A 24,456-nucleotide genomic window follows, 5' to 3' on the forward strand; every position below is an offset into this window, starting at 1 on the left:
CACCACCTGTAATATATTCTTTGGCTCTCGATCAATTTTTCCCTATGTTTCTGTGAAGCACATGAGGACATTTTCTGTGTTAAAGGTATGTTCTTGTCAAATGTCCCGCACATTATACTGTTAGGGTATAGGAAAGAATGTAAAAAATGTATTTCAGGATTAATAAAACAATAATTTGTTATTTCTGCTATCAATATCCATTTGTAGCACTGACTTACGCTTCATTTTCTTCTCTGTGTTTTGCAACCAGTCCATCCAACAGCATTTCCGCAAAGCTCTTTGCTTTTTCTGACAGCCCATGTTTTATGTCTTCACAATCTAATCGTACCATATGAAAGTGGGCAACTTTTATTAAACTCATGATCTCCACTGACAAGTGACGAAATTGTTCTATAAACTTAATAGAAAATACTGAATTATTGAGATGCAGAAATTGGATTTAGACTGGAGACGAATATGCCACATACATTATACAGTTTACAATTACTTTCCTCCTCTTCTACTAATTTCTCTTTCTCTGTCTTCCTCTCCTAATCTTTTTACTTTCCTCGTCTCCTGAAGTGAATCAGGCAGTCCTGCAGGAATGCAGCACTTTTGCACCTCTACCAAGTGGCTGTTCTTCACGGTAGCACAGTGGGTTCACAGCTCCAGTGACTCGGGTTCGATTCCCGGCTGGGGTCACTGTCTGTGCAGAGTCTGCACGTTCTCCCCATGTCTACATGGGTTTCCTCTGGGTGCTCCAGTTTCCTCCCACAAGTCCAGAAAGAAGTGCTTGTTAGGTGATTTGGACATTCTAAATTCTTCCTCAGTGTACCTGAACATGCGCCGGAGTGTAGCAACTAGGGGATTTTCAGAGTTCAACAACTTCGGACTGTGAACACCTTCATCCCATTTTTATTTCGATTAATTGATTTTTTCCATCGATCTCTTTTTCCATTACAATTGTCCTCCTTCCTCCCAACCCGCTTGGGCCATCTGTTCCCTATTCCAGATTGGCCTTTGAAACACTGCTTTGTTCTGCCATTAACCCATTCTGATCTCTTAATGTGCCACTATCAACACCTTTCAAAGTCATTGGCGCGATTCTCCGCAAATGCGGAGAGTCATGAAGGCTGCCGTGAAACCGGCCGTGTCTCACGGCAGCCTCCGCGCCCCCTCCCGGGACCCGATTCTGCTCCCCGGTCGAGGCTAGCAGCGGGGCCCCGTGAACCTCGGCATCGCGGGCTTAGCGAATTTCGCTAAGCCCGCACGCCAAAGTTAACGACGGCTGACGCAAATGATGACGTCAGCCGCGCATGCGCGGATTGGACGGCTCCAACCCGCGCATGCGCGGATGACGTCATGACGCATATGCGTGAAACCCGTGCATGCGCGGGCCGTTATGCCCCTAAGCTGCCCCGCGGACTGATCCAGCGGGGCGGCGGAGGAACAAAGAGTGCGCGGGGTTCGTACCCGCTGCCCGCGATCGGTGGGCACCGATCGCGGGCCCATGGCACCCTTGGCACGGCCGTGGTGCGGCCGTGCCAATCGGTGCCATGGTTCCCCAGAACGGCACTTTGCGGCCGTTTACACGAACGGTGAGAGCAGGTGTGTTGGAGTTCGTGAAAACGGCCGTAAAGGCCTGGGAAATCGGCCCATCGGCTAGGGGAGAATCGCTGCTCGCCGTAAAAAACGGCGAGCAGAGATTCGTGTCGTGGGGCGGCCGTGGGGGGGGGGGGGGGAGAATAGCGGGAGGTCGGGAAAAATGTCGGGAAGGCCCTCCCGCTATTCTCCGACCCGTCGTGGAGGGCGGAGAATCGCGCCCATTATCTCCACCATTTACATTCCCTTTGTCAATCTCCACCTATCACGGACTCTCTATCCAGCCCCACTGCTCGACACACTCCCACCCCCACAACAGTATAAATCTGATCTGATTTCGTGTTCTCCCTAGCTTTGACAAAGAGTCATCCAGACTCGAAAGGTTAACTCCCTTCTTTCTCCACAGATGCTGTCAGATCTGCTGAGATTGTCGAGTATTTTCTGTTTTTGTCTCAGATTACATCATCTGCAGTAATTTTCTTTAATATGGGGACTGCCATTAACACTCTTTCCCCTTGGTTTCTGTGGCCATTACCACCCGGTTTCCCTGGGTTTCTGTGGCTATGACACATCTTTCTTTCTCACTCCACAGTATAAATATTTCCCACTTTCTCTGTCTGTTAGCTTTGACAAAGAGTCATCGGACTCGAAACTTTAGATCTTTTCTCTCCCTACAAATGCTGCCAGACCTGCTGAGGTTTTCCAGCATTTTCTCTTTTGTTTCAGATTCCAGCATCCGCAGTAATTTGCTTATATCCAGTGTTTAACTCACTGCCAACTCTCTTCCAGGAATGCCTACCATGAAGAAGTACTGCTCTTCTCTCCGATAGGATTTCTATATGTCCCTCCCCCACTATCCACTTTCACTGCTTTCCATTTCTCGCTTAGTGTTGGACAAGGTATTCACTAAGACTCGCTTCCACAGCCAGTATCAACACCACTGCCCATCCCAGGCCCTCCACCAGTTCCAATCCCTCGTACCCCATTTCTCCCAGCCCCAGCCCTTGCCGCGTGTTCACCATACACTCCGACCTTCCCCTCTCTGAGGCTGAGAGTGCTGTTCTCAGCAAAGGACTCAGCTTTGAACCGTTACGTCCCCACCTCAATGAATTCTGGGCTTGACATGATGTTGAACTCTTCTTTCGTCGCCTTTGTCTCCGTGCCCACTTCTTTGGACAAGAATCCTCCCCCTGTTCCACTAATCCTTTCATGTGCCTCCAACATTCTGCCTCCAAGTGGACCCCCCGCCGGAACAATTACCTGCCATTGCTCTTTTCATTGAGATCTGTCGACGGGACATTGGCCGTCTTAATTTTTCTGTCCCTCTCATCAATTCCAACCTCTCTCCTTCCGAACTTTCTGCCCTTCACTCCGTCAGGTCTAACCCCGACTTTGTCATCAAACCTGCCGACAAAGGTGGTGCTGTTGTCGTCTGGCGCACTGACCTCTACCTCGCAGAGGCTGAGCGCCAACTCTCAAATACTTCCTCTTACCACCCCATGAACCATGACCAGACCACTGATCATCAAGCCATTATCTCCATCACTGTTAGCGACCTCATTTCTTCTGGATGCCTTCCCCCTATGGCTTCCAGCCTCATAGTCTCCCAACCCCTGACAGCCCGCTTTTACCTACTTCCCAAAATCCACAAAAAGGACTGTTTCAGCAGGCCCATTGTGTCAGCATACTCCTGCCCCACCGAACATATTTCCTTTTATCTTGACTCCATCCTCACTCATCTGGTCCATTCCCTCCCCACCTTCATCTGGGATTCCTCTGATGCACTGCGTCATATTGACAGCTTCCAGTTCGCGGGCCCTAACTGCATTCTATTCACCATGGATGTACAATCTCTCTACACCTCCATCCCACACCAGGATGGCCTGAGAGCTCTTCGCTTCTTTCTCGAAAAGACAATTCCCATCCACCACCACTCTCCTCCGCCTGGCTGAACCCATTCTATCTCTCAACAACTTCTCCTTTAACTCATCCCACTTTTTCCAAATCAAAGGTGTAGCAATGGGTACCTGCATGGGTCCCAGCTACGCTTGCCTTTTTATGGGGTATGTGGAATATTCCTTGTTCCAGGCCTGTCCAGGCCCCCTCCCACAACTCCTTTACCGTTACATTGATGACTATTTTGGTGCCGCATCGTGGTCTCGTCCGGACCTGGAAAAATTCATCAACTTCGCTTCCAGTTTCCACCCCTCCATCACTTTCACCTGGTCCATCTCAGACACTTCCCTTCCCTTCCTTGACTATCCACTAATATCCACCACGAGCCCACTTACTCCCACAGCTAGCTGGACTACAGCTCTTTGCACCCTACACCCTGTAAGGATGCCATCCCTTTCTCTCAACTCCTTCGCCTCCGTCGCATTTGTTCCGATGATGCCACTTTCCAAAATGGTGCTTCGAAAATGTGTTCCTTCTTCCTCGACCGTGATTTCCCACCTACAGTTGTTGATAGGGTCCTCAACAGTGTGCGGTCCATCTCCCGCGTCACTACCCTCACCCCCTCCCCTCCCTCCCAGAGCAAGGATGGAGTCCCCCTCATTCTCACATTTCATCCCACCAGCCTCCGTATGCAAAGCATAATCCTCCGCCATTTTCGCTTAGTCCACCATGATGCCACCACCAAACACATCTTCCCTTCACTCCCTCTGTTAGCATTCTGTAGATACCGTTCCCTCCGAGATAATCTAGTCTGCTCCTCCACCATACCCAGTACCTCTCCCATCACCCATCGCACCATATAATCGCAGAAGGTGTAACACCTGCGCCTTTACCTCTTCCATGCTTAACATCCTAGGCCCAAAACACTCATTCCAGGTTAAGCAGCGTTTCACTTGAATCTCTTCCAATTTGGTCTACTGCATTCGCTGCTTCCAATGTGGTCTCCTCTATATCAGAGAGACCAAACGCAAACTGGGTGATCGCTTTGCTGAGCATATTCGGTCTGTGCGCATTCAGGACTCTGCCCTTCCCGTTGCTTGCCATTTTAACAAAAGACCTTGCTCCCATGTCCACATGTCCGTTCTTGGTCTGCTGCAATGTTCCAGTGAAGCTCAAAGCAAACTGGAGGAACATCTCATCTTCCGGTTAGGCACGCTACAGCCTTCCGGTCTCAACATCGAATTCAACAACTTTAGATGATCAGCTCGACCCCACCTCGACCCATTTTTTTCCAGCCCATTTCATTTTAACTGCCTTTTACCATTTCTTTCTTTCTTAACATATATTTAGCCCCCCACCCCCCCCCCCCCCCAAACCTAGCCACCTTTCCTTAACCTTTCTCCGCTTTGCTTCCCCCTTCCCCTCCCCCCACATCTATAGTTCATCCTCTGATATCAGTTTCTCTGCTGTTTGGCCTTTCACATCTTTTGTTCTCTCTGGGGACTGCCATTAGCACTCTTTCCCCTTTTCTCTTTCGTTGCTTTTATCTAAGTTCTATAGGTATTGAATTCATCAAATTAAGGCATTCATGCAGAACCTGCTCGGCTTTGCTCACAATAGTCTTACACACATGGATCTAACTACCAGAGTCATCAATATTCAAACCCTCAGTAACGCTCCTGTGCATTGTCTATCGGGTCAAGCAGTTCCTTTAAAAATAATAAAAGCAGTGACAGTAACCTTATTTTCCTTCATTTCCACTCCCGGATCCAGGCTTCATGTTCTTCAGCATTCCTGCACCGCACCATTGGATAACATGAGCTCAAATGTCTCTGTGCCTTTAATCCAGTCTCAAATAGCTTCAGTTTCCCCAGAAACCTGAAGTTTCCATTTCCGTTTTAGTTTTAATTTTTATTCCACTGGAACCCTAAAGGTTCAGTTGCCTTTTCAGTTCGGGTCTGACTCAAAAAAAATGCAAGCTTTGAATCCATGGATTCTATCACATTAGCCTTCTTGCACGTTTTATAGCTGGAGTACTTAGGTGGCTGTTCCAGTTATATTTCTGGTCAATGATTATGTCAGGATGTTGATAATGGGTATTCAGTGACATCAATGAGTTTGACTGTTGTGGGCAAATAGATAAATTCTCTACAGTTGGAAATGGTCATTATCTGGCTATTGTGTTGCATGAATGTTACTTGTCACTTAATAGTCTAAGTCTGAATGATATCTAGGCCTTGATACACGCGAGCACAGACATCTTTATTATCTGTGGATGTATGAATGGAACAAAACACTGTGCAATCATAATGGAACATTTCTACTTCTGACCTTATTATGGAAAGAAGGCCACTGATGAAGCAACTGAAGATGGTTGGACTTAGGACACTGCCCTGAGGAACGTGTATAATAAAGTCCTGGGCTGGGAAAATTGATCTTGCTTGGTGTTAGATAAGACTTCAGCCAGTGGAATATTCCCCTGGAGTCCAATTTTACTAGATCTCCTTGATGTCACATTCAGTCAAATGCTGCCTTTATGTCAAGTGCAATGACTCTCACCTCACCTCTGGATTTGAGCTTTTATATCAATGTTTGGACCAGGGTTTTAATGAAGCCTGGAGTCAAGTGCTCCTGGCAGAAACCAAACTGAACATCATGAGTATTAGTGAGCAAGAGAAGCATGTAACTATCTGTTAGGGTAGTTTAGTAACTTGAAGAATCCAGCGGTAAGAGAACAGAGGTTTATTTAACTACATACAATATTCCACTCAAGGCAGCATCTCGCTCCCAGTACAGTCCTTGCTGGGAGAATTAACCATACCAGGCCCTGCTTTGGGCTGGCTTTTGTTTGTTCATAATGAGCTCCAGCTGGGTGCCCACCCTATCTGGGAGGCTCGTACTTCACGAGTTCAGCGGGGTTTCCCAATAATGGTGTCTGTGGTTCTCGAGGGGGTTATAACAGGTAGGAAGAGGAAACAGTAGGCTATGCACAAATTCACTGCTAGGATTAAGTTGTGTTATTTAGTACTTAAAACCTGTGATAGTAAATACAACTTGGAGGAAGACAAGCAAAAGCAACACCACAGCATTGTGGAGCACGTGATTACCAAACAGGGAACAAGTACAAAAGTTTAGTAGCAGGAGATACAACGGTCAGTAGTCACAATAAAAAGATCTGGTTGACAGGATAAGGGATAAATATCAGATGCAACAGCTTTGAGAGGGAATCGAAACATCCAGAAGTCATGGTTCATTATAGTCCTAATGGCATCAAAATTAATACATTTGAGGTCCTGCAAAGATAATTTCAAAATTAGGAGAAAGGTTAAAAAGGAAGACTTCAAGGCTAGCAGAGGACTCAAAGGTTAGCAATTTAACATTTAACAGGGGAGAAATTCCTTACTTTTGTGTTATCACTTTAATTGTAAGTATTTTGTTTGATGATATCCTCCTAGTGTTCACGGTAGTAACAAAAGTAGGAGTTTTAATATCCTTGTTATAAATTTACCTCTGTGTATTCATCAAATGAATGTTCTTCTTCCATGAATTTCTGTATCCGTTCATTGGCAGTTCCATTTATTAGCCAGTCATAATGTTCAACTATGAAAGGAGACATAGAATAATCGTGAGACTAACACATGAAATAAACCATTTCTGAAATACTGTCATTGCAATACAATTTTTTTTAAACTGTGAATTTAAAGTGTCTTTCGAAGTGGACCTCCTAATCTGGAAAAAAATATTTTGGGCATCACTCAAGTACAAGGCTTCTTCTACAAACCAAGAGACCTATTGAACTAACTGAACCTAGCCTGGAAATTACTGTCAATGAGTTAACACTTGAGCCGGAGAAATAAAAGCAAAGTGAACAGTACTCACTGTTATTGAAGTTTAAATCAGACAGCAGCATCCAGTGCCAGAGATGTGCAGTTCAACATGAACATCGGGGAGTGGCTGTCTGATTGTCCCTGCCCTTCAAAAGTGGGATAACAGTAGCACCCCAAGAATCCCAGCATTTAAATACATCAAACTGTGTGAGGTTGCTCTGGTTACATGATACATATGCACAAAAGAGGCCATAAAATTTGGGACTTGTCCATTCCTATGCAGGTAAATTTTTAACACTCTTAATTTTAACACTCCAGAGCAATACAGAGCAGTGCAGAGTACTCCATGCAGTACTGCATTGTTGGAAGTGCTGTCTTTCCAATGAGGCTTTAAACCATAGATCATAGAATTTACAGTGCAGAAGGAGGCCATTCAGCCCATCGAGTCTGCACCGGCTCTTGGAAAGAGCACCCTACCCAAGGTCAACAACTCCACCCTATCCCCATAACCCAGTAACCCCACCCAACACTAAGGGCAATTTTAGACACTAAGGGCAATTTATCATGGCCAATCCACCTAACCTGCACATCTTTGGACTGTGGGAGGAAACCGGAGCACCCGGAGGAAACCCACGCACACACGGGGAGGATGTGCAGACTCCGCACAGACAGTGACCCAAGCTAGAATCGAACCTGGGATCCTGGAGCTGTGAAGCGATTGTGCTATCCACAATGCTACCGTGCTGCCCCAACTACCTGCATGAATAACGTAGAGGTCCCATGGCAATGTTTTGAAGAAAAGCAAGTACTGTATTCCCAGTGTCCTGACCACTATTTATCATCATTCAACATCACAAAATAGTTTATCTGATCATTATAACATTGCTGTTTGTGGGAGTCCATCCAGATTAAAGATTAAAACACATGTATTAAGAATAATGGCAGGGAGCATGAAATTTCAAAATGGTGACACTGATTCCAAACATTGCCAGATACACCAACAGTACACACTAAAATAACAATTAACTTTAATCTTTGAACCATAACGGCACAAATCAACACAGAGCCTTGTTCGTTCAAAATTTTTCTGGAAGAAACTACACGGATGGTTATTGAAAGTGAACTGGGCGTAAGGGTTTCTGTGGGGAGCTGAGGAGATGAGTATCTTGGTAGAATGTCCGACTAGCTGGGGAATGTCATCCAGTACCAAGCTGACCTTGATGAGGTTCTGCGGGACATGTCCCGCTCTCAAATGGAAATGGCCAAGGTGCTGTCGAGCTTGTCCCAGTCACAGGTGAGCATTGCCGAGGCTTTGCAGGGCATATCCCAGTCACCGAGGAGGATCGCTGAGGGCATCGACACAATGGTGTGGACCTTGAGGAACCGTCAGGGCTGGCAGAGCCAGATGATGCAGGGGCAACCAGGGCTCGAACCAGCTGCCCCTCTGTCCCAAGGTGACCCCAGAGCCCGATGTGCACCGACCGGGAGGAGGGGGCGCTGGGTGCCAACCCAAACCTGTCTCATAGACTGGCGACGGTGGCCACCAGCTCCACAGAGATCCACCCCATTGATGAGGCCGCGTCTCAAAGTCAGGGGGGCACGGTAGCACAGTGACGGGGGCACGGTAGCATAGTGGTGAGCACAGTTGCTTCACAGTACCAGGGTCTCAGGTTCGATTCCCGGCTTGGGTCACTGTCTGTGCGGCGTTTTCACGTTCTTCCTGTGTCTGTGTGGGTTTCCTCCGGGTGCTCCAATTTCCTCCCACAGTCCAAAGATGTGCAGGTTAGGTGGACTGGCCATGCTAAATTGCCCTCAGTATCCAAAAAAGGTTGGGTTGAGTAGGGTTACTGGGTTATCATAGAATCATAGAATTTAATAATATAATAATAATCTCTTATTGTCACAAGTAGGCTTCAATGAAGTTACTGTGAAAAGCCCCTAGTCGCCACATTGCAGCGCCTGTTTGGGGAGGCCGGTATAGGATTACTCGCACTGCTGGCATCGTTCTGCACTACAAGCCAGCTGGTTTATCTGAATCAGCCCCAGTGCAGAAGGAGGCTATTTGGCCCATTGGAAAGAGCACACTACCCAAGGCCACACTATCACTCTACCCCCGTAACCCAGTATGATATCTCTGTCACTTTCTTCCGCAATGCGGGCTGACCTCCGAACTCTTGGCCCATCTCTCCAGGCATTCCCCACTCCCCAGGCGCACCGCGTGCTGGTGATGGATGTGACCAAGCACTCAGCAGATAGACTAGGTATAGATTGAGGAGCAGCGGCGCTCAGCTCTGTGGGGGTTATCATCACCCCCTGCCTTAACAGTGATCTGCTGACGGGGCCGACAGTACAAGCATCCTAGAGTGTTGTGACACATACCTTGGGAGGGTGGGAAATGGGGTTGGCGTGTGGGTAAGGTAGCGATGATGGATCAGGCCACGTCCTAAGTGAAGCGGACAGGGAAGAGGGCCTCTCTAGTCCATCCATGCTTACCGAACCCTCGCCGCTGCCGCCTATCCTGCAGCCTCCAGCTGGGTCTCAGGTTCCTTCATGGCCTCATTCTCCAGCCCCTGCTGGTCCAGCACCTCCTCTTCTTCCTCATCCTCGGAGGTGGCCACATGTTCATCAACTTTCAGCATGTTGTCCCGCTGCTGTGCGATGATGTGGAGGGCACAGCAGACCATCACAAAGTGGGGCGACCCTCCGGGCAGTGTACTGGACTGCACCACCGGAGTGGTCAGGACAGCGGAACCGCATTTTGAGGAGTCTGATGCACTGCTCCATCACAGCCTGGGTGGTCACATGGGCTCATTGTACTGGGTTTCTGCTTCGGTCACCGGCCTCCGTACTGGCGTCATTAGCCAAGTCCTCAGCAAGTACCCCTTAACCCCCAAGAGCCAGCCATCCATCCTGGGGTGCTCCTCGAAGAGGGCGAGGATGACCGACTGCCCCAGGATGTAGCTGCCGTCCACACTCCCGGGAAACGGGCACACGAGTGCATAATCTGATGGGCGACTGAGTCCTCAGGGTGTTGGGCGGGATCCAGCACATGGTCCGCTGCCTCGAGCATCTGCAAATGCTGCTGCCACCGTCTCCGGCGTCTGTCCGCATTGCCTAGAACAAGCACCACTAGGGCAACTTCTGCGTCCAATATCCTGCCATGGCGTTCATTATGTGTAAGGAATTGGGAGAGGGTTTCAGACGGACAAACAGTGGTGGCTCCCACGCAGGGACCCTCCATTCCCCCATTTATTCCCCTCCCACCACCAGGAATGCCCTGCCCATACACACCCGGCCGCAGAGGGCCCCCCTCACCGGACCCCAGACCCTGTACCCCGGACACCTGCTCACAATGTCAACTGGATTGGGCACCGGTCCCCTCCCCGTGGCACTTACCCACCCTCCGGCCGTAGGTGTGTCCCCGGAGCTGGGTCCCATCCCCTGGGTGTTCGGATGTTGGCTGTTCCATGTGTGCTTTTGCCTACCGCACAGTGTCCAGGCATCAAGGTGTGATTGGGATGCAAGGCAATGAGTGACTTCCACGTGCTATATTGTCCGCCCACCCACGGGAATCCACTTGGGTTGTGTAAAGTGCTCACTTAACCACGATTATCAATTCCCTACTAGCATTTGCCTTCAGCTATTCAGCCAGAGGCCTTGCCAGTCAGTAATCCAGATTCAATTTCATCAATACCTTGTACAGTTGTACCAAGACTTCCCTATGTTTACACTCCATCCTCTTTGCATTAAAAGCCAACATTCCATTTGCTTTCTAATCAATTGTTATAGTTACATGCTAATTTGTTATGATTCATGAATGAGGACATCAAGATTTCTCTGTACTATATCATGCTACAGTCTCTCTCCAAGTAAATAATATTCCGCTTTTCTATTCTTCCCATCAAAGAGGACAACCTCAAATTTTCTTGCATGATATGCCATTTTCCAAATTTTTGACCACTCACTTAACCTATTCTCATCCCTTTGCAGATTCTTTGTACCCTCCTCACAACTTGTTTTCCTATCAACCTTGGTATCATAAGCTTACCATACTGTTGGAAATGTGCAGCTGCTCCTTCAAAGTTAGTTTTGACTGTATTCTTGAGTGTGGAATAGGCCCACTTTAGGATGTCAGCAGATGGTTTAGCCCTTATGTTGTCAATGTCATCAATGTTACTATCAGAAAGCCAGGACTGCACTGTTTGAACGTTCTGAATGATGCAAAACGGAGACAATATTATTATTTTGTTTAAAAATAATTTTTATACAAATTTTCCAACAACAAATTTTATCACAACACAAAAAAAACAGTAACCCCTCCCCCCAGTACAAAAACAATAAATTAAGAAGAAGAAAAAGAAATGAGCGTAACACCATGAGAACAAACCCCCATAACAAACCCGTTGCGCCCCCCCCCGGGCCAGGTTGCTGCTGAAGTTGACCACCCTTTAATGCTCTGCCAGGAAATCAAGAAAAGGCTGCCACCGCCGGAAGAACCCTTGCACCGACCTCCTCAGGGCAAACTTGACCCTCCCCAGTTTAATGAACCCGGTCATGTCGTTAATCCAGGATTCCGGACTCGGGGGCTTCACGTCCCTCCACTGTAAAAGAATCCTTCGCCGGGCTACTAGGGACGCAAAGGCCAGAGTACCGGCTTCTCTCGCCTCCTGCACTCCCGGCTCCGATGCTACCCCAGAAATGGCGAGTCCCCAGCCCGGTTCCACCCTGGAGCCGACCACCTTGGACAAGGTCCCCACCACCCCCTTCCAGAAACCCTCCAACGCCGGACACGCCCAGAACATGTGGGTGTGATTCGCTGGGCTCCCCGAACACCTGCCACACCTGTCCTCTCCCCCAAAGAACCGGCTCAGCCTGATCCCAGTCATATGCGCCCTATGCAGCACCTTTAGTTGGATTAGACTAACCGTGCGCAAGAAGAGGAGGAATTCACCCTCCCCAGGGCGTCCGCCCACGTCCCCTCCTCAATCTCCTCCGGAGACAATATTATTAAACTGCAGTATAATTAATTTTAAGAAAATATTATCTTTTTGTGCTATCCGTAATAAAACTGTAAAGTTATTTGTGGTTAGAGACTGTACAGGGTAAATATTCTTCAATAGTATAAAGCACTGTAATGTCCTTTAGGGAAGGAAATATGTCATTTATATTATGTTTGGCCTACATGTGGGGCGGGATTCTTCGACCCCCCGCCGGGTCGGAGAATCGCCGGGGGCAGGCGTGAATCCTGCCCCGCCGTCTCCAGCACCAGAGATTCGGCGGGTGGGGGGGGTGGGGATCGCGCCGCGACAGTCGGCGGGCCCCCCCTTCCCCCCAGCGATTCTCCGGCCCGCGATGGCCCAAAGTCCCACTGCTGTCACGCCGGTCCCGCTGGCGGAAATCAAACTACCTTACCAGTGGGCTCCGGGGTCCTGGGGGGGGGGGGGGGGGGGGGCGCGGTGCTATCTGGCCCCGGGGGGTGCCCCCACGATGGCTGGCCCGCAATCGGGGCCCACCAATCAGCGGGCGGGCCTGTGCCGTGGGGGCACTCTTTTCCTTCCGCGTTCGTCATAGTCTTCACGATGGCGGACGCGGAAGTGACCCCCTCCCCTGCGCATGCGCGGGGATGACGTCAGCAGCGAAGTCCCTTCAGCCCTGGCTGGCGTGGCGCCAAAGGCCTTTCCCGCCGGCCAGCAGAGCGCCAACCACCCCGACGTGGGCCTAGCCCCTCGAGATTAGGGCTTGGCCCCTAAAAGTGTGGAGAAATCCGCACCTCTGGGGCAGCCTGATGCCGGAGTGGTTCACGCCAGTCCATCCACCGGGACCCCCCCTCGGCCCTCCGGGTAGGGGAGAATCCCGGCCGTGATTCCAGACATTCAGCAATGTCAGTTCAAGGGCATTTATGGATGGGCAACAAATGCTGGTCTTAAAGAAAAATAAATATTTTCTAGTATATGTAATCGAATGATGTAAATGTCAGTTTAAAAAGTCGGTATATCCACAATTCTATTATACATAAAAGAAGTTTCATGATATATCAGACTTCTTTCTCACATTGTATTTGTAATTCTCCTTTATTTTGATTCACCTGAGGAAGGAGCAGTGCTCCGAACGCTAGTGTTTGAAACAAACATGTTGGACTTTAACCTGGTGTTGTAAGACTTCTTACTGTCCTTTATTTTGATGCAGTATTTCAGTACTGCATGTTTCCAGTCATTTACAGTTTCACAAATAAATTTACTAATTTTTGTAAACTAACCAGGACGTAATTTACAAATAGGGTAAAAGTCAACTTCAGAAAGGCCACTAAACAGATAGGAATGGATTTGCCACCTACTGTACACTCCTATTGTAAAAAATAAATTTGTTATGATACATAGTCAAATATTTCACATCTTCAGGCAGACAAGTTAATATTTCAGAGAGAAACTACCTGCATGGCATCTTCTATTTTAGCAATCACAAACAGCACGGTCTCCTCCAGGTCTGAAAATGTGGGATAGAACTCCATTCTTTCTTCGTCAAATACTAACTCCATCTTAAACAGGGGCATCTGATATTTTTCCTCTTCATCAAAAAGATTTATGTAGGCCTTTATTGTTCTTCCAAGAAACTCTTGCAACTTAGATAATCAGAACAAAAAGGTAAACTCCTTTTCAAGATTCAAACACATACTTTTGATTAAAAAAAATAATCTCCTCTATTTTCAAGTTGCATTTGAATTGCCACAGATAAAATATAAAAGGTGTTTTTTATTTGCCGATTTCTACAAAGAATTGCTGGCTCTTAATTCACAAAAGGTTAGTTTTATCCTTTAATTTGAAGCACTATTAGTATATAGATATAAACATATACTGTAGACATTTAAATGCAATGATTACTGTTGAAAACAGGATCAAAAGTCAAATTATGTTTTTGAATGAGAAATTCATTTGCAAAGCGCCACGTCTAGCAACACTACATAAACATATGCCAATTCAAGGCAGGTAGCACCATGGGCCAATAACCTCAATGATTTTAACGTAGAAAGCCACGGAGGTGCAGTCCAACATGCTGTCTACCTAGGTGGAAATGAAAACTGCATAGCCAAGAGCACACTACAAAAATGAATTTCTCAGGGATAAGGAAGCTCTCCAAGCATCTGACGAGGAAGAAGTAGGAGGGGATTACTGAGGACATCAATGTCAAGGGCTTTGCCACAAAAATATGATTGCTGTGCTAGAAAAAAAAAGAATGATCTAAACAGAGTTGGTAAGGTAAGAAGACAACTAAAATAAATTTGTATGATGGCTGCACCAATTACAGCCTCACTAATTACAATTTCCACACACTCCCAACACAGCACACACCCACTATATTGCACTCTTTTACAATTATTGCATCATGCTTCACTAACCGTCCTTCTCCCTATGTTTAGATCCTCAAGACAATTACAAACTTCAGTTATCCGCAACTAACAACACAAACACACTTTAAAAATCACTTTTTTCACACTGGTTAACTTCACATTGTGCTGTGCATGGTCAGCGTATAGCAGCTAAAGTGCTGGGGCAACCTAAATGGAAAATAGGTCCAGGTGTACAGCCTAGGACACTAATCTGCATACACTGGTTTCCACTTAAAATGCTGCTGGCCTGTGTTCTTATCATTAGTACAATCTCAAAATTGTGCACATACTTTCTGCTCAGCATATAGGGGCATGAATAGTAAGTGCTGTGTTGTTCAGTTTCTCGGCCATTATCCACCAAAAGCACAAAGCTATTTCAATAATAAGCAGCAAAATTTAAAACCACATCCACGCAATAACAAAGTAAATAAATGTAAAATAACACTTAGTTGTAATTGTTCAGGTTGTAAAGTGAAAACTATATAGTCTTATGAATTACAATGGCCCCTGAAAACAACAATTTTTAGGAAAGGAATGGAATTATATATAACTGTAATCAAGTGTGGAGCTTCTTTGTTTAAGTAGAACAAAATATAAAATTGACGCAAAACCCTTGTGCTTGGTTTTCAGGTCCTGCCAGGGCCAACAGTGTAGGTTTGGTTTGGAAGAGGGATGAAAGGACTGGCTGGCCCAACTCCATCTGTGCCCGAGGCCATTTCTGTGGAAGTGTGATGGGTGTGTAGTAGGGCTATCCATTCACTCAGTGGGTAGCTATCCTGGCTTATTAAGTGTCTCTCAAAGCCAATTACAGGAGCTACACTGGGATTTTCGAATTGGTCCCAAGGTTCCCAAAGGCGTCAGGGGTCAATTTAGATGCCCAGAAGCAGCCTGTCAGCAACTGAACAAGTGGCCACCACTCCAGGAAGGCTAGAGGCTCTTTCTGCTTGTCTGGGTGCTGCAGCGACGGTAAAGGGTTCCCTCACCCCTAACCTGCCCACAATGGTTTCCCGGCTCTACTGCCTAGCCTTTTGACCTGTAACCGTTCTGTGATAAACAGCTGTGAGATCCTAAAATAAATCACAACATTGTCTTACCTGATTACCTATAAGAACATTAGCACTCGAGTAGAAACAATCTATTTTCTCGGATTTAATGTCCTTTGTCTTGTCTTTGTCAGTGAGAAGACTGAGAACTTTGGGGTACCATGTACTCATGATCTTTTTTTCCATTTTTCCATGCTCTATCACCACATTATTCTTGAATGATTCACATTCAATTGGTCCTTTAGATCTAAATCAATTATGGGAAATAAAGTTCAATCAATTAAGTAACCAACCTTAATTTTGTTTACAAGATTTGATAATGAAGTTCACGGATGCTCCAATATGCTATGCCATGGAGCAGTAGAATTTCTGCTCAAGATACCCCTTACAGAGACCTCTACTCTCAGCCACACGATTAGGGTAGATGCAGAGTAAACTATACACGCTTCTTGATTGGGAGTAGGTGGCAGGCGGATGAAAATTGACAGAAGACTTACTCATGTTGCTATCACACATCTTTGAACAATCAGATTTTTACAGAACAATAGGGAAAAGTCACGGTCACATCTCATAATCTGCAGAGTTGTACAGAGTGAGAAAAGGGATGAATGGGAAAATTTTGCAAAAAAAAAATCTATTGAGGTATTTTATCGAGCAGAGCATGAGTAGGCCAATATGAATACAGAGATTTAAGAATATCATTATAATGGAATTTTGTGTTTCGGCTGCTGTTTCATTTATTGAAGGTTTGGTTATTTTTTCTTTTGTCCAAAAGGGAAGAATTTGTGACTAACTGGAAAATAATTGGGACTAGAAGAATCCAAAAATACCAAGGTAAATATAAGTAAACTACATGGAATTTGGATCAATTGATAGCATTGTTACCTCTGGATCTCAAGTTGTAGTTTTGAACCGCATACTATAGTTTAAGCTCTCATTCTAAGCAGTCACTAAGGGAGAGATTGCATTATTAAAAACATCAGAATGGGTTTGCTTGGTGGTGTCAGGTGCTAGATGAACAGAAGAGAGGAACTCTTCTCCATGCTGCACAACAATCCTTCCTTTAAAAAGAATCTTGTCATTCACTTCAATACTGTGAGCATTGTTGGCTATGTAACAGACTGTGCACCATATATTTTGAGATTCTAAGGTGCTACTTAAATACAAGTGTTAGTGAACACATCTGCAAAGTGGCAACATATTGGGCGAGATTCTCCCATATGGGGAGAAATCGTAAGGCTGGCGTCAAATCCGGGTGGGTTTGACGCCAGCCCCCCCCTTCCCGACCGGGAACCGATTCTGGTCCCCGGTCGGGGCTAGCAGCCCGACGCCGTAAGCTCCGGCATCACGGGCTTAACGAATTTCGTTAAGCCCGCTTGCCCGAGTTAGCGCCGGCTGACGCGTCATATGACGTCAGCCGCGCATGCGCGGATTGGAAGACTCCAACCCGTGCATGCGCGGATGACGTCATCGCGTATTTGCGCGAAACCCGAGCATGCGCGGGCCGGGATGCCCCTCAGCCGCCCCGCGAATGGATACTGCGGGGCGGCGGAAGGACAATTAGTGCGCGGGCATTGGGCCCGCTGCCCGCGATCGGTGCCCACCGATCGCGGGCCCATGGCACCCTTGGCACGGCCGTGGTACTGCCGTGCCAATCGGTGCCATGGTTATAAAATGCGAGTGTTTACGGCCGTTTTTACGAACGGCCAGACCAGGTGTGTTTGCCGTTCGTAAAAACAGCCGTAAAGGGCTTGGAACTCGGCCCATCTATCAGCTGTGAATCGCTGCCGGCCGTAAAAAAACGGCGGCAGCGATTCGTGTCGGGAGTTGGGCGTTGGGGGGGGGGGGGGGGGAGAATAGCGGGAGGGCGTCGGAACAGCGTGGCCGTAAAATTTTACGAGCCACGCTATTCTCCGCACCGTCGGGAGTGCGGAGAATCTCGCCCATTAAACTGCATTTGATACTTCAGTCTAATTAGTAATTCAATTCACAGTGTACAAATACACATGAACAAGACAGCAACATTCAATATTTTTTGCAAAACATAATGATTTTTTTACAATCGCTGCTGTTTGAAAACTTTTGTAATGCTGGTATTTTAAATGTCTGTGAAAGTAGATTTGAAAATATCTTATTACAAAATAGGTTGACTCTTTATGTTAAAAGATAAGTCTTCCTACCTGCAATCAGACACATTCACAAGAATCAGGTTGGAAAATGTAACATAACCCAAGTCAAGAACTGCCTGCAAGACTGGATGAAGGATGTAGAGATTTTTTTTTATCTCCTCTCGAGCTTTTACAAAGCTCTCATGCCAGGGTTGAGAGAAGTCCAAGCCGCTAAAAATAAAAAAGTTAACATCAGTGTGCTGAAAGTAAAATACACACAATGGGAAAAACCATAGATACAAAATCCAGGAGAAAAAGTCTCAACATAAAGGTGACGTTTCACTAGCCTCTTCATTGTTACCAACAGAGTTAGGTGAGATGGAACTGGAAATTGTGGCTGGCAGTAAAGGCCAGCCTCGCTAAACACAAGCCATGCACATGTGTGCCCATGCCAGTGATTCTTAAGGCATGGTCTCTGGATTGTCAGATTCTGGATGTATGACTGAAGATGTACGCCAGGAAAATGCAAGCTGGGACTTTGTGGAAGCCCTGACAAACCTGCATGAGAATTCCCAGGAAGTTTACATTTTCGATGGGCAATTCCCCTGCTTCCTGGAGCCCTTAGTGAATGATTCCAATTCTGAACTTGAATACCTCCCAACCATCCAACTTGGCTCATGACATGCTCCAAATACCCCCTGGTCACCCCTCACCACTCCCCCAGCCCTGGCAGGAGCACTCCGGCCAGCGGCATGAATCTCGGCCGAGTGCGACGGTGCTGGACACCGTCTGCATGCCCTCTATCTCCCTCCAAAGCCGCAATTCTAGGCTCAACACCGCTGCGGCCCGCGCCATCAGGAACCTGGCCCACTGGACGCGTAACATTTTGGATGGGTCCGCTAATGACATTTCAGCGGGGGTGCGACTGCGCATAACACGTGTCTCGAAAACGCCGATTTAGAGGGTTAGGAGCATCGCGACCCGTATCAAACCGGCACCTGCTGCGAATTCAGTGTCGGGAGCCATTCTCCGCCCAAACGCCGATCCCGATTTTGCCATTGGGCAACGGAGAATCCCACCCATGACCGGTGTGCTTTCCTTGGTTACAAAACTTTGCTTCTTATTGCCAATTTGTTTATATTCATTCATCAATATGGGGTTTGCTGGTTAGGCCAACATTTATTGTCCATCCCTAATTGAGAAGGTGCCGTGGTGTAATAATTAAAGTTCCTGCGTCCATGTTTATAGTGAAAACCGCTTCTGCAAATTTACCATATTGTAACACCCTCCTACCAATGGTTATGTTTCCATAACTGATTTACATCTCTAAGTTCCTCAGACCTTGACATCAAGGCTACATTTGACCGAGTGTAGCATCGTGAAGCCCTAGCAAAACAGGAGTCAGAGGGAATCCAAGGGAATACTCTATGCTGGTTGGAGTCATACCTGGCTCAAAGGAAGATGGTTATGGCCATTGGAAGTCAATCACCTCAGTTCCAGAACATCACCACAGGTGTTCTTCACGGTAATGCCCTAGCCTCAAATATCTTCAACTGCTTCATCAATGACCTTCCTTCTATCATAAGGTCAGAAGTGGGGATGTTCACTGATGATTGCACAATGTTCAGCACCATTTGCGACTCTTCAGATACAGAAGCAGTCCATGTCCAAATACAGCAAGATCTGGACATTATCTAGGCTTGGGCTGACAAGTGGCAAGTAGCATTTGCGCCAGACAAATTCCAGGAAATGGCCATCTCCAAATAGAGAGAATCAAACCATCGCCCATGACACTCAATGGCATTGCCAACACTAATCCTCCACTATTGACATCCTGTGGGTTACAACTGACCAGAAACTGAACTGGACTAGCCAAATAAATACTACACTACAAGAGCAGGTCCAAGGCTAGAGATCCTGTGGCATGTAACTCACTTCCCAAACCCTATTCACCATCGACTAGACACAGGTTAGGGGTGCGATGGAATACGCTCCCCTTGTCTGGATGATTGCAGCTCCAACAACACCCCCTTCTACAAACATTCACTCTCCATCATCAACGTGCAGTAGCTGCAGTGTGTACCGTCTACAAGATGCACTACAGGAACTCAACAAGGCACCTTAGGCCAGTACTTTACAAACATTTTTCCCGGGGACCCATTTTTGCCAACCGGCCAACCAACCAGACCCACGGCAGCCAACCGTCGCGACCCACGCTGGCCGACTTTCGCGACCCATACCGGTCGACCTTCGCGACCCACGCCACCCAAACTTCGTGACCACCATTTTCACTTGCCTTTAATCCGACAGGTGAGCCTGCTTGATCCTTAGGATCTCACTTGTTTTGCCTTTCAATTTCATTTTCAGTTACATTTCTGTATGGGTTGTTCATCAGAGGTCATGGAGCTCACAGCAGCACTGCTTTGTCCTGTTGTGGACTCTCCTGAGCCACTCACTCCAGGAGGTTTAGTTCTTAGATACTGGCCAGTTTGTGTCTCATTACAAAACGATCCATTTTAAATTTTTCAGTCCAGTTGCTTGTTTGCTGCTGACAAAATGGGGGAATCGCAATTGCGTCCAGAGCACGTGACATCACTGTTCGAGGAGCTTGACCTGTTCCCTGCTTTGCTTCAGGCAGGAAGACTGAATTTAAAAAAAATATATTTTCCTGAGTCATGATGCGGATGTCAGGAGTAGGCGGTGCTTCTCGCTGGGCTCCGGGCATGCGCCCTGATGATAAGCGGGCACACATGCGCAGCGCGCCCTCATTTTTAAAGCTGGTCGCGGCCGTCATTTTTAAAGCCTCTCGCAGCTGGCATTTTTAAAAGCCAGCTGCTGCGGCCGTTGCACGTGATTTCCCACAATTGGGAACACCACGATGGATTGCTCAGCGACCTTCCCGACACTCTACCGCGACCCACCTGCGGGACGCAGCCCCGATTTTGAAAATTACTGCCTTAGGTAGCACCTTTGAAATCCATGATCACCTAGAAGGACAAGGGCAGCTGATACATGGTCAGCACGGTGGCACAGTGGTTAGCACTGTTGCCTCACAGCTCCAGAGTCCTGAGTTCAATTCCGGCCTCAGGTGACTATGTGGAGTTTGCACTTTCTCCCTGTGTCTGCATGGGTTTCCTCCGGGTGCTCCAGTTTCCTCTCACAGTCCAAAGATGTACAGGTTAGGGGGATTGACCCTACTAAGTTGCCCCTCAGTGTTCGGGGATGTGCAAGTTAGGTTACGAGGTTATGGGGATAGAGCGGGTTGGACATGGGTAGGGTGCACATTCGAAGTATCGGTGCAGACTTGATGGGCCAAATGGCCTCCTTCAGCACTGTAAATTCTATGATTCTATGAACACCACCACTTGGAATTTCCCCTCCAAGTCATTCACCATCCATACCTGGAAATACATCGGCATGCCTTCAATGTTGCTGGGTCAAAATTCGGGAACTGCCTCCCTAACAGAATTGTGGGTGTACCTACACCACATGAACTGCAGTGGTTCAAGAAGGCACATGTCACTTTACCTCTGGCGTTGAGACCATTAATCTACATTTGAACCAAGACGGTGGTGATGCCAGGAGTTGAGTGGCCCTGGCAGAACCAAAATGATCATGAGCAAGTGGCACTTGATAACACTATTAATGATCCCTTCCATCGCTTTACTGATGAGGTGGTAATTGGTCTGATTTGATTTATTCTGCTTTTTGTGTACAGGACACACCTGGGCAATTTTCCACATTGCTGGGTAGATGCCAGTGTTGGAGCCATGGGCCAGGGCGAGTGCTAGTGTAAAGATTCCTGCTATAAATTACGTCTTTTTTATATCCAAGTGTACGCAAACAGAGATGCAAGACCTTTACATATAAGGAGTTCCACTATAGTAAAAATACTCTCACTTTCACAAATAGAGGCAAGTAACAGAAGAATATTGAAAATCCATGAGCATTCAACCGCTTTATTAGCAGACTACACTGACATTATACTCACGTGGGTTCCTGTGGAAGAGGTTCAGAGTCTTCATATTCGAGCCCTGTCACATCTGGCTTTACAAGAACACTTTTCACTAAAACATAAAAATATTGACAATATGTTGACAAGCTTGGCTGTATATTTTAAGCTAACTTACTAACTTTAAAATTAGCAAATATGCAAAAGGTTTCAAAGTATTCTTGTTTTATTTTTATCAGGATAACGCACCAAACCTCAATTTATGTTAGGATACCGGACAAGAAACCCCAGCAATTTTTCAATTTGTAAAACTGTGAGAAATCGATACTTCACCCCAGGAGTGATAGCTCTGACGAAATAGTATCTTTTATGTTAAAACAAATTTTAATTTAAACACAGAATTAAAAACATTATCAAATAAATTGCTTCACAATTAAACATCTAAACAGTTCTTAAATAAAAGGAAAATCTTTAACTTACTATCTACACCTGCCACTAATTCCACTTAAGCAACCCAATGCAGTTCAAATGCCTCTTAGAAATAAAGTTAACAAAACAGGTTAGTTGCTTAACTTTGTAGACGTTTGGAGAGGGAGACCCTTTTCAGGAATAACCTGAATATCCTTCTGTCTTGTCAGACTCTTTGGCTCAACCTAACAGCATTTAGTAAAAACTGCAAAATACAGACAGACCTGGCTCCTCCCATTAATTACATCATCTGTATCCCACTAAGATGTCCCATCACCTGCTTAGCTAAGACTAAATATAATCCCTCATAAACTATTAACTCTCCAGGGAATCTCGAGCAATCAAATCAATATCTCATTAGAAATCTCTCTGTAAACAAGTAATAGTAAAAATCAATCATTAGCAAGATTTTTGGTGGTGTGATGTAGGGGAAAGATGCACACAAGATGGCTCCTGCATTGTACATTTAGCCCCTTTTCTTGGTATCACAAATTGTTTATTCTTCTAAACCCATATATTTATTGGAATGAGGTCTTATGACTGAAATGCCCAAAAAAATCTGGGAAACGAAAGCTGGGAGCAGTGTGAGGTCTTTTGGAGCTCAAGGGCCAGTAAAATAGCGGTGGGTTTCTGGTTTTCCATCTACTCCATTGACAGGCTGAGGTTCTCTCCAACACCTCGGCGAAAGAATTTGAAAAGCATTGATGAATTGTGTTGCAGAGCCTTAAAAAATCAATTGCGGAAACCTTGGCCCTCATTCGGACGGCTCTGTGAAAAACTAAACCGACCATTGAGGTCCAAGGAGCCACCATCAAGAATATGGTGGCCTTATTGGACCACAGCGATCAGATTGCCGCACTGGAATCCAAACTGTGTTTGGTGACCAATATGAATAGGTCGTTGCCAGCCAAGATGAATGACCTAGAAAGAGGTCCAAGAGGCAGAATATCCAGATTGTGGGGTTGCTGGAGGCGATTGAGAGCCCAAGGCCCATGGAATAATATTTGGGCATGCTCTGCAAAATGGTGGGCGAGGGTGAAATCACATCCCTGCCTGAATTGGTCCGAGCCCATCGTACACTTCAGCCAAGGCCTTGTCCTGAAGATACACCACGTGCGGTAATAGTGAGGTTCCACAGAGTCAAGGAAAAGGAGGTTTTGTGGCGGGCAGGAAACACCGTGATTTTTAAGTTGGAAGGCCACTCCATCAGGTTTTATCAGGATTTGGATGCAGTGGTAGCAAAGAAATAAACCACATTCAATGGAGTTAAGGATGCTCTGTATAAGAGTGGAGTCCAGTTCGGGTTGGTCTATCCAGCTCGCCTCAGAGTAACATTTGGAGGAAAAGACTATTTCTTTGATGTTCCCGGAGAGGCAGGCTCATTTGTTAAATTTTGTTTACGGCTCTGTCAACGCGCATGTTGTATTGTTGGCGGTACTGTAACACGGTGGTTAGCACTGTTGCTTCTCATCTTCAGGGTCCCAGGTTCGATTCCCGGCTTGGGTCCCTGTCTGTGCAGAGTCTGCACCTTCTCCCCGTGTCTGCATATGTTTCCTCCGGGTGTTCTGGATTCCTCCCACAAGTCCCGAAAGATGAGCTGTTAGGTAATTTGGGCATTCTCAATTCTCCCTCAGTGTACCCAAACAGGTGCCGGAATGTGGCGACTAGGGACTTTTCACAGTAACTTCACTGCAGTGTTAATGTAAGCCTACTTGTGACAATAATAAAGATAAAGATTATTATTATTACATTGTTGGAGTTTCAGGTTTATTCTCATTTTTTCTTGTTGGGTTGAGTTCCTATAGTTCTTGATTAGAGTTGGGCTTTTATACTATGTGGGGTTCTGTTCTTTGTATTAATATATAGCTTCCTTTCTGTGCGCAAGTTAAATGGGGTTTTCGTTTTTTATTGTTTATATCTACTTTTCTCTTTCTCCAGTTGGGAGTCTCCCTGCTAACTAAAGAGTTAGTTAATGGGAGCGGTTTTGGAGGGTTTGATGCAGCTCATTTTAGGTTTTGTTTAAGATAATGAGCTTAGAGTTCTTGTTTCGTTTGGTTTTGTTAAATGTAGGATTTAGTATGAGGTTAAGGTTTTGTTTGCCTTGCTCCCTTTTGTATTTGTACTTAGATGTGGTTGCATTTAATGGTGATGGAGTTGTGGGGAAAGGCGGAGGTAGCCTGCTTATGGTGTCTGTTGA

At 46.4% G+C, this 24,456-nt stretch overlaps 1 protein-coding gene across 1 annotated transcript in view; it reads right to left on the reverse strand.

Moving 5' to 3' along the window:
• The window catches only part of dnah12 (dynein, axonemal, heavy chain 12), a 385,091-nt gene that overhangs the window by 319,718 nt on the left and 40,917 nt on the right, over positions 1-24,456 (reverse strand). Inside the window, exons 6-12 of the mRNA XM_038812830.1 lie at positions 21,831-21,906; positions 17,912-18,070; positions 15,783-15,978; positions 13,735-13,923; positions 11,353-11,515; positions 6,986-7,077; positions 219-397 (exon numbers count right to left, since the gene is read on the reverse strand). Of these exons, the coding sequence (XP_038668758.1) occupies positions 219-397; positions 6,986-7,077; positions 11,353-11,515; positions 13,735-13,923; positions 15,783-15,978; positions 17,912-18,070; positions 21,831-21,906 (1,054 nt within the window). The remainder of the gene's footprint in view (positions 1-218; positions 398-6,985; positions 7,078-11,352; positions 11,516-13,734; positions 13,924-15,782; positions 15,979-17,911; positions 18,071-21,830; positions 21,907-24,456) is intronic.

The sequence above is a fragment of the Scyliorhinus canicula genome, chromosome 11 (genome assembly GCF_902713615.1).
Source record: "Scyliorhinus canicula chromosome 11, sScyCan1.1, whole genome shotgun sequence".
NCBI lineage: Eukaryota > Metazoa > Chordata > Chondrichthyes > Carcharhiniformes > Scyliorhinidae > Scyliorhinus > Scyliorhinus canicula.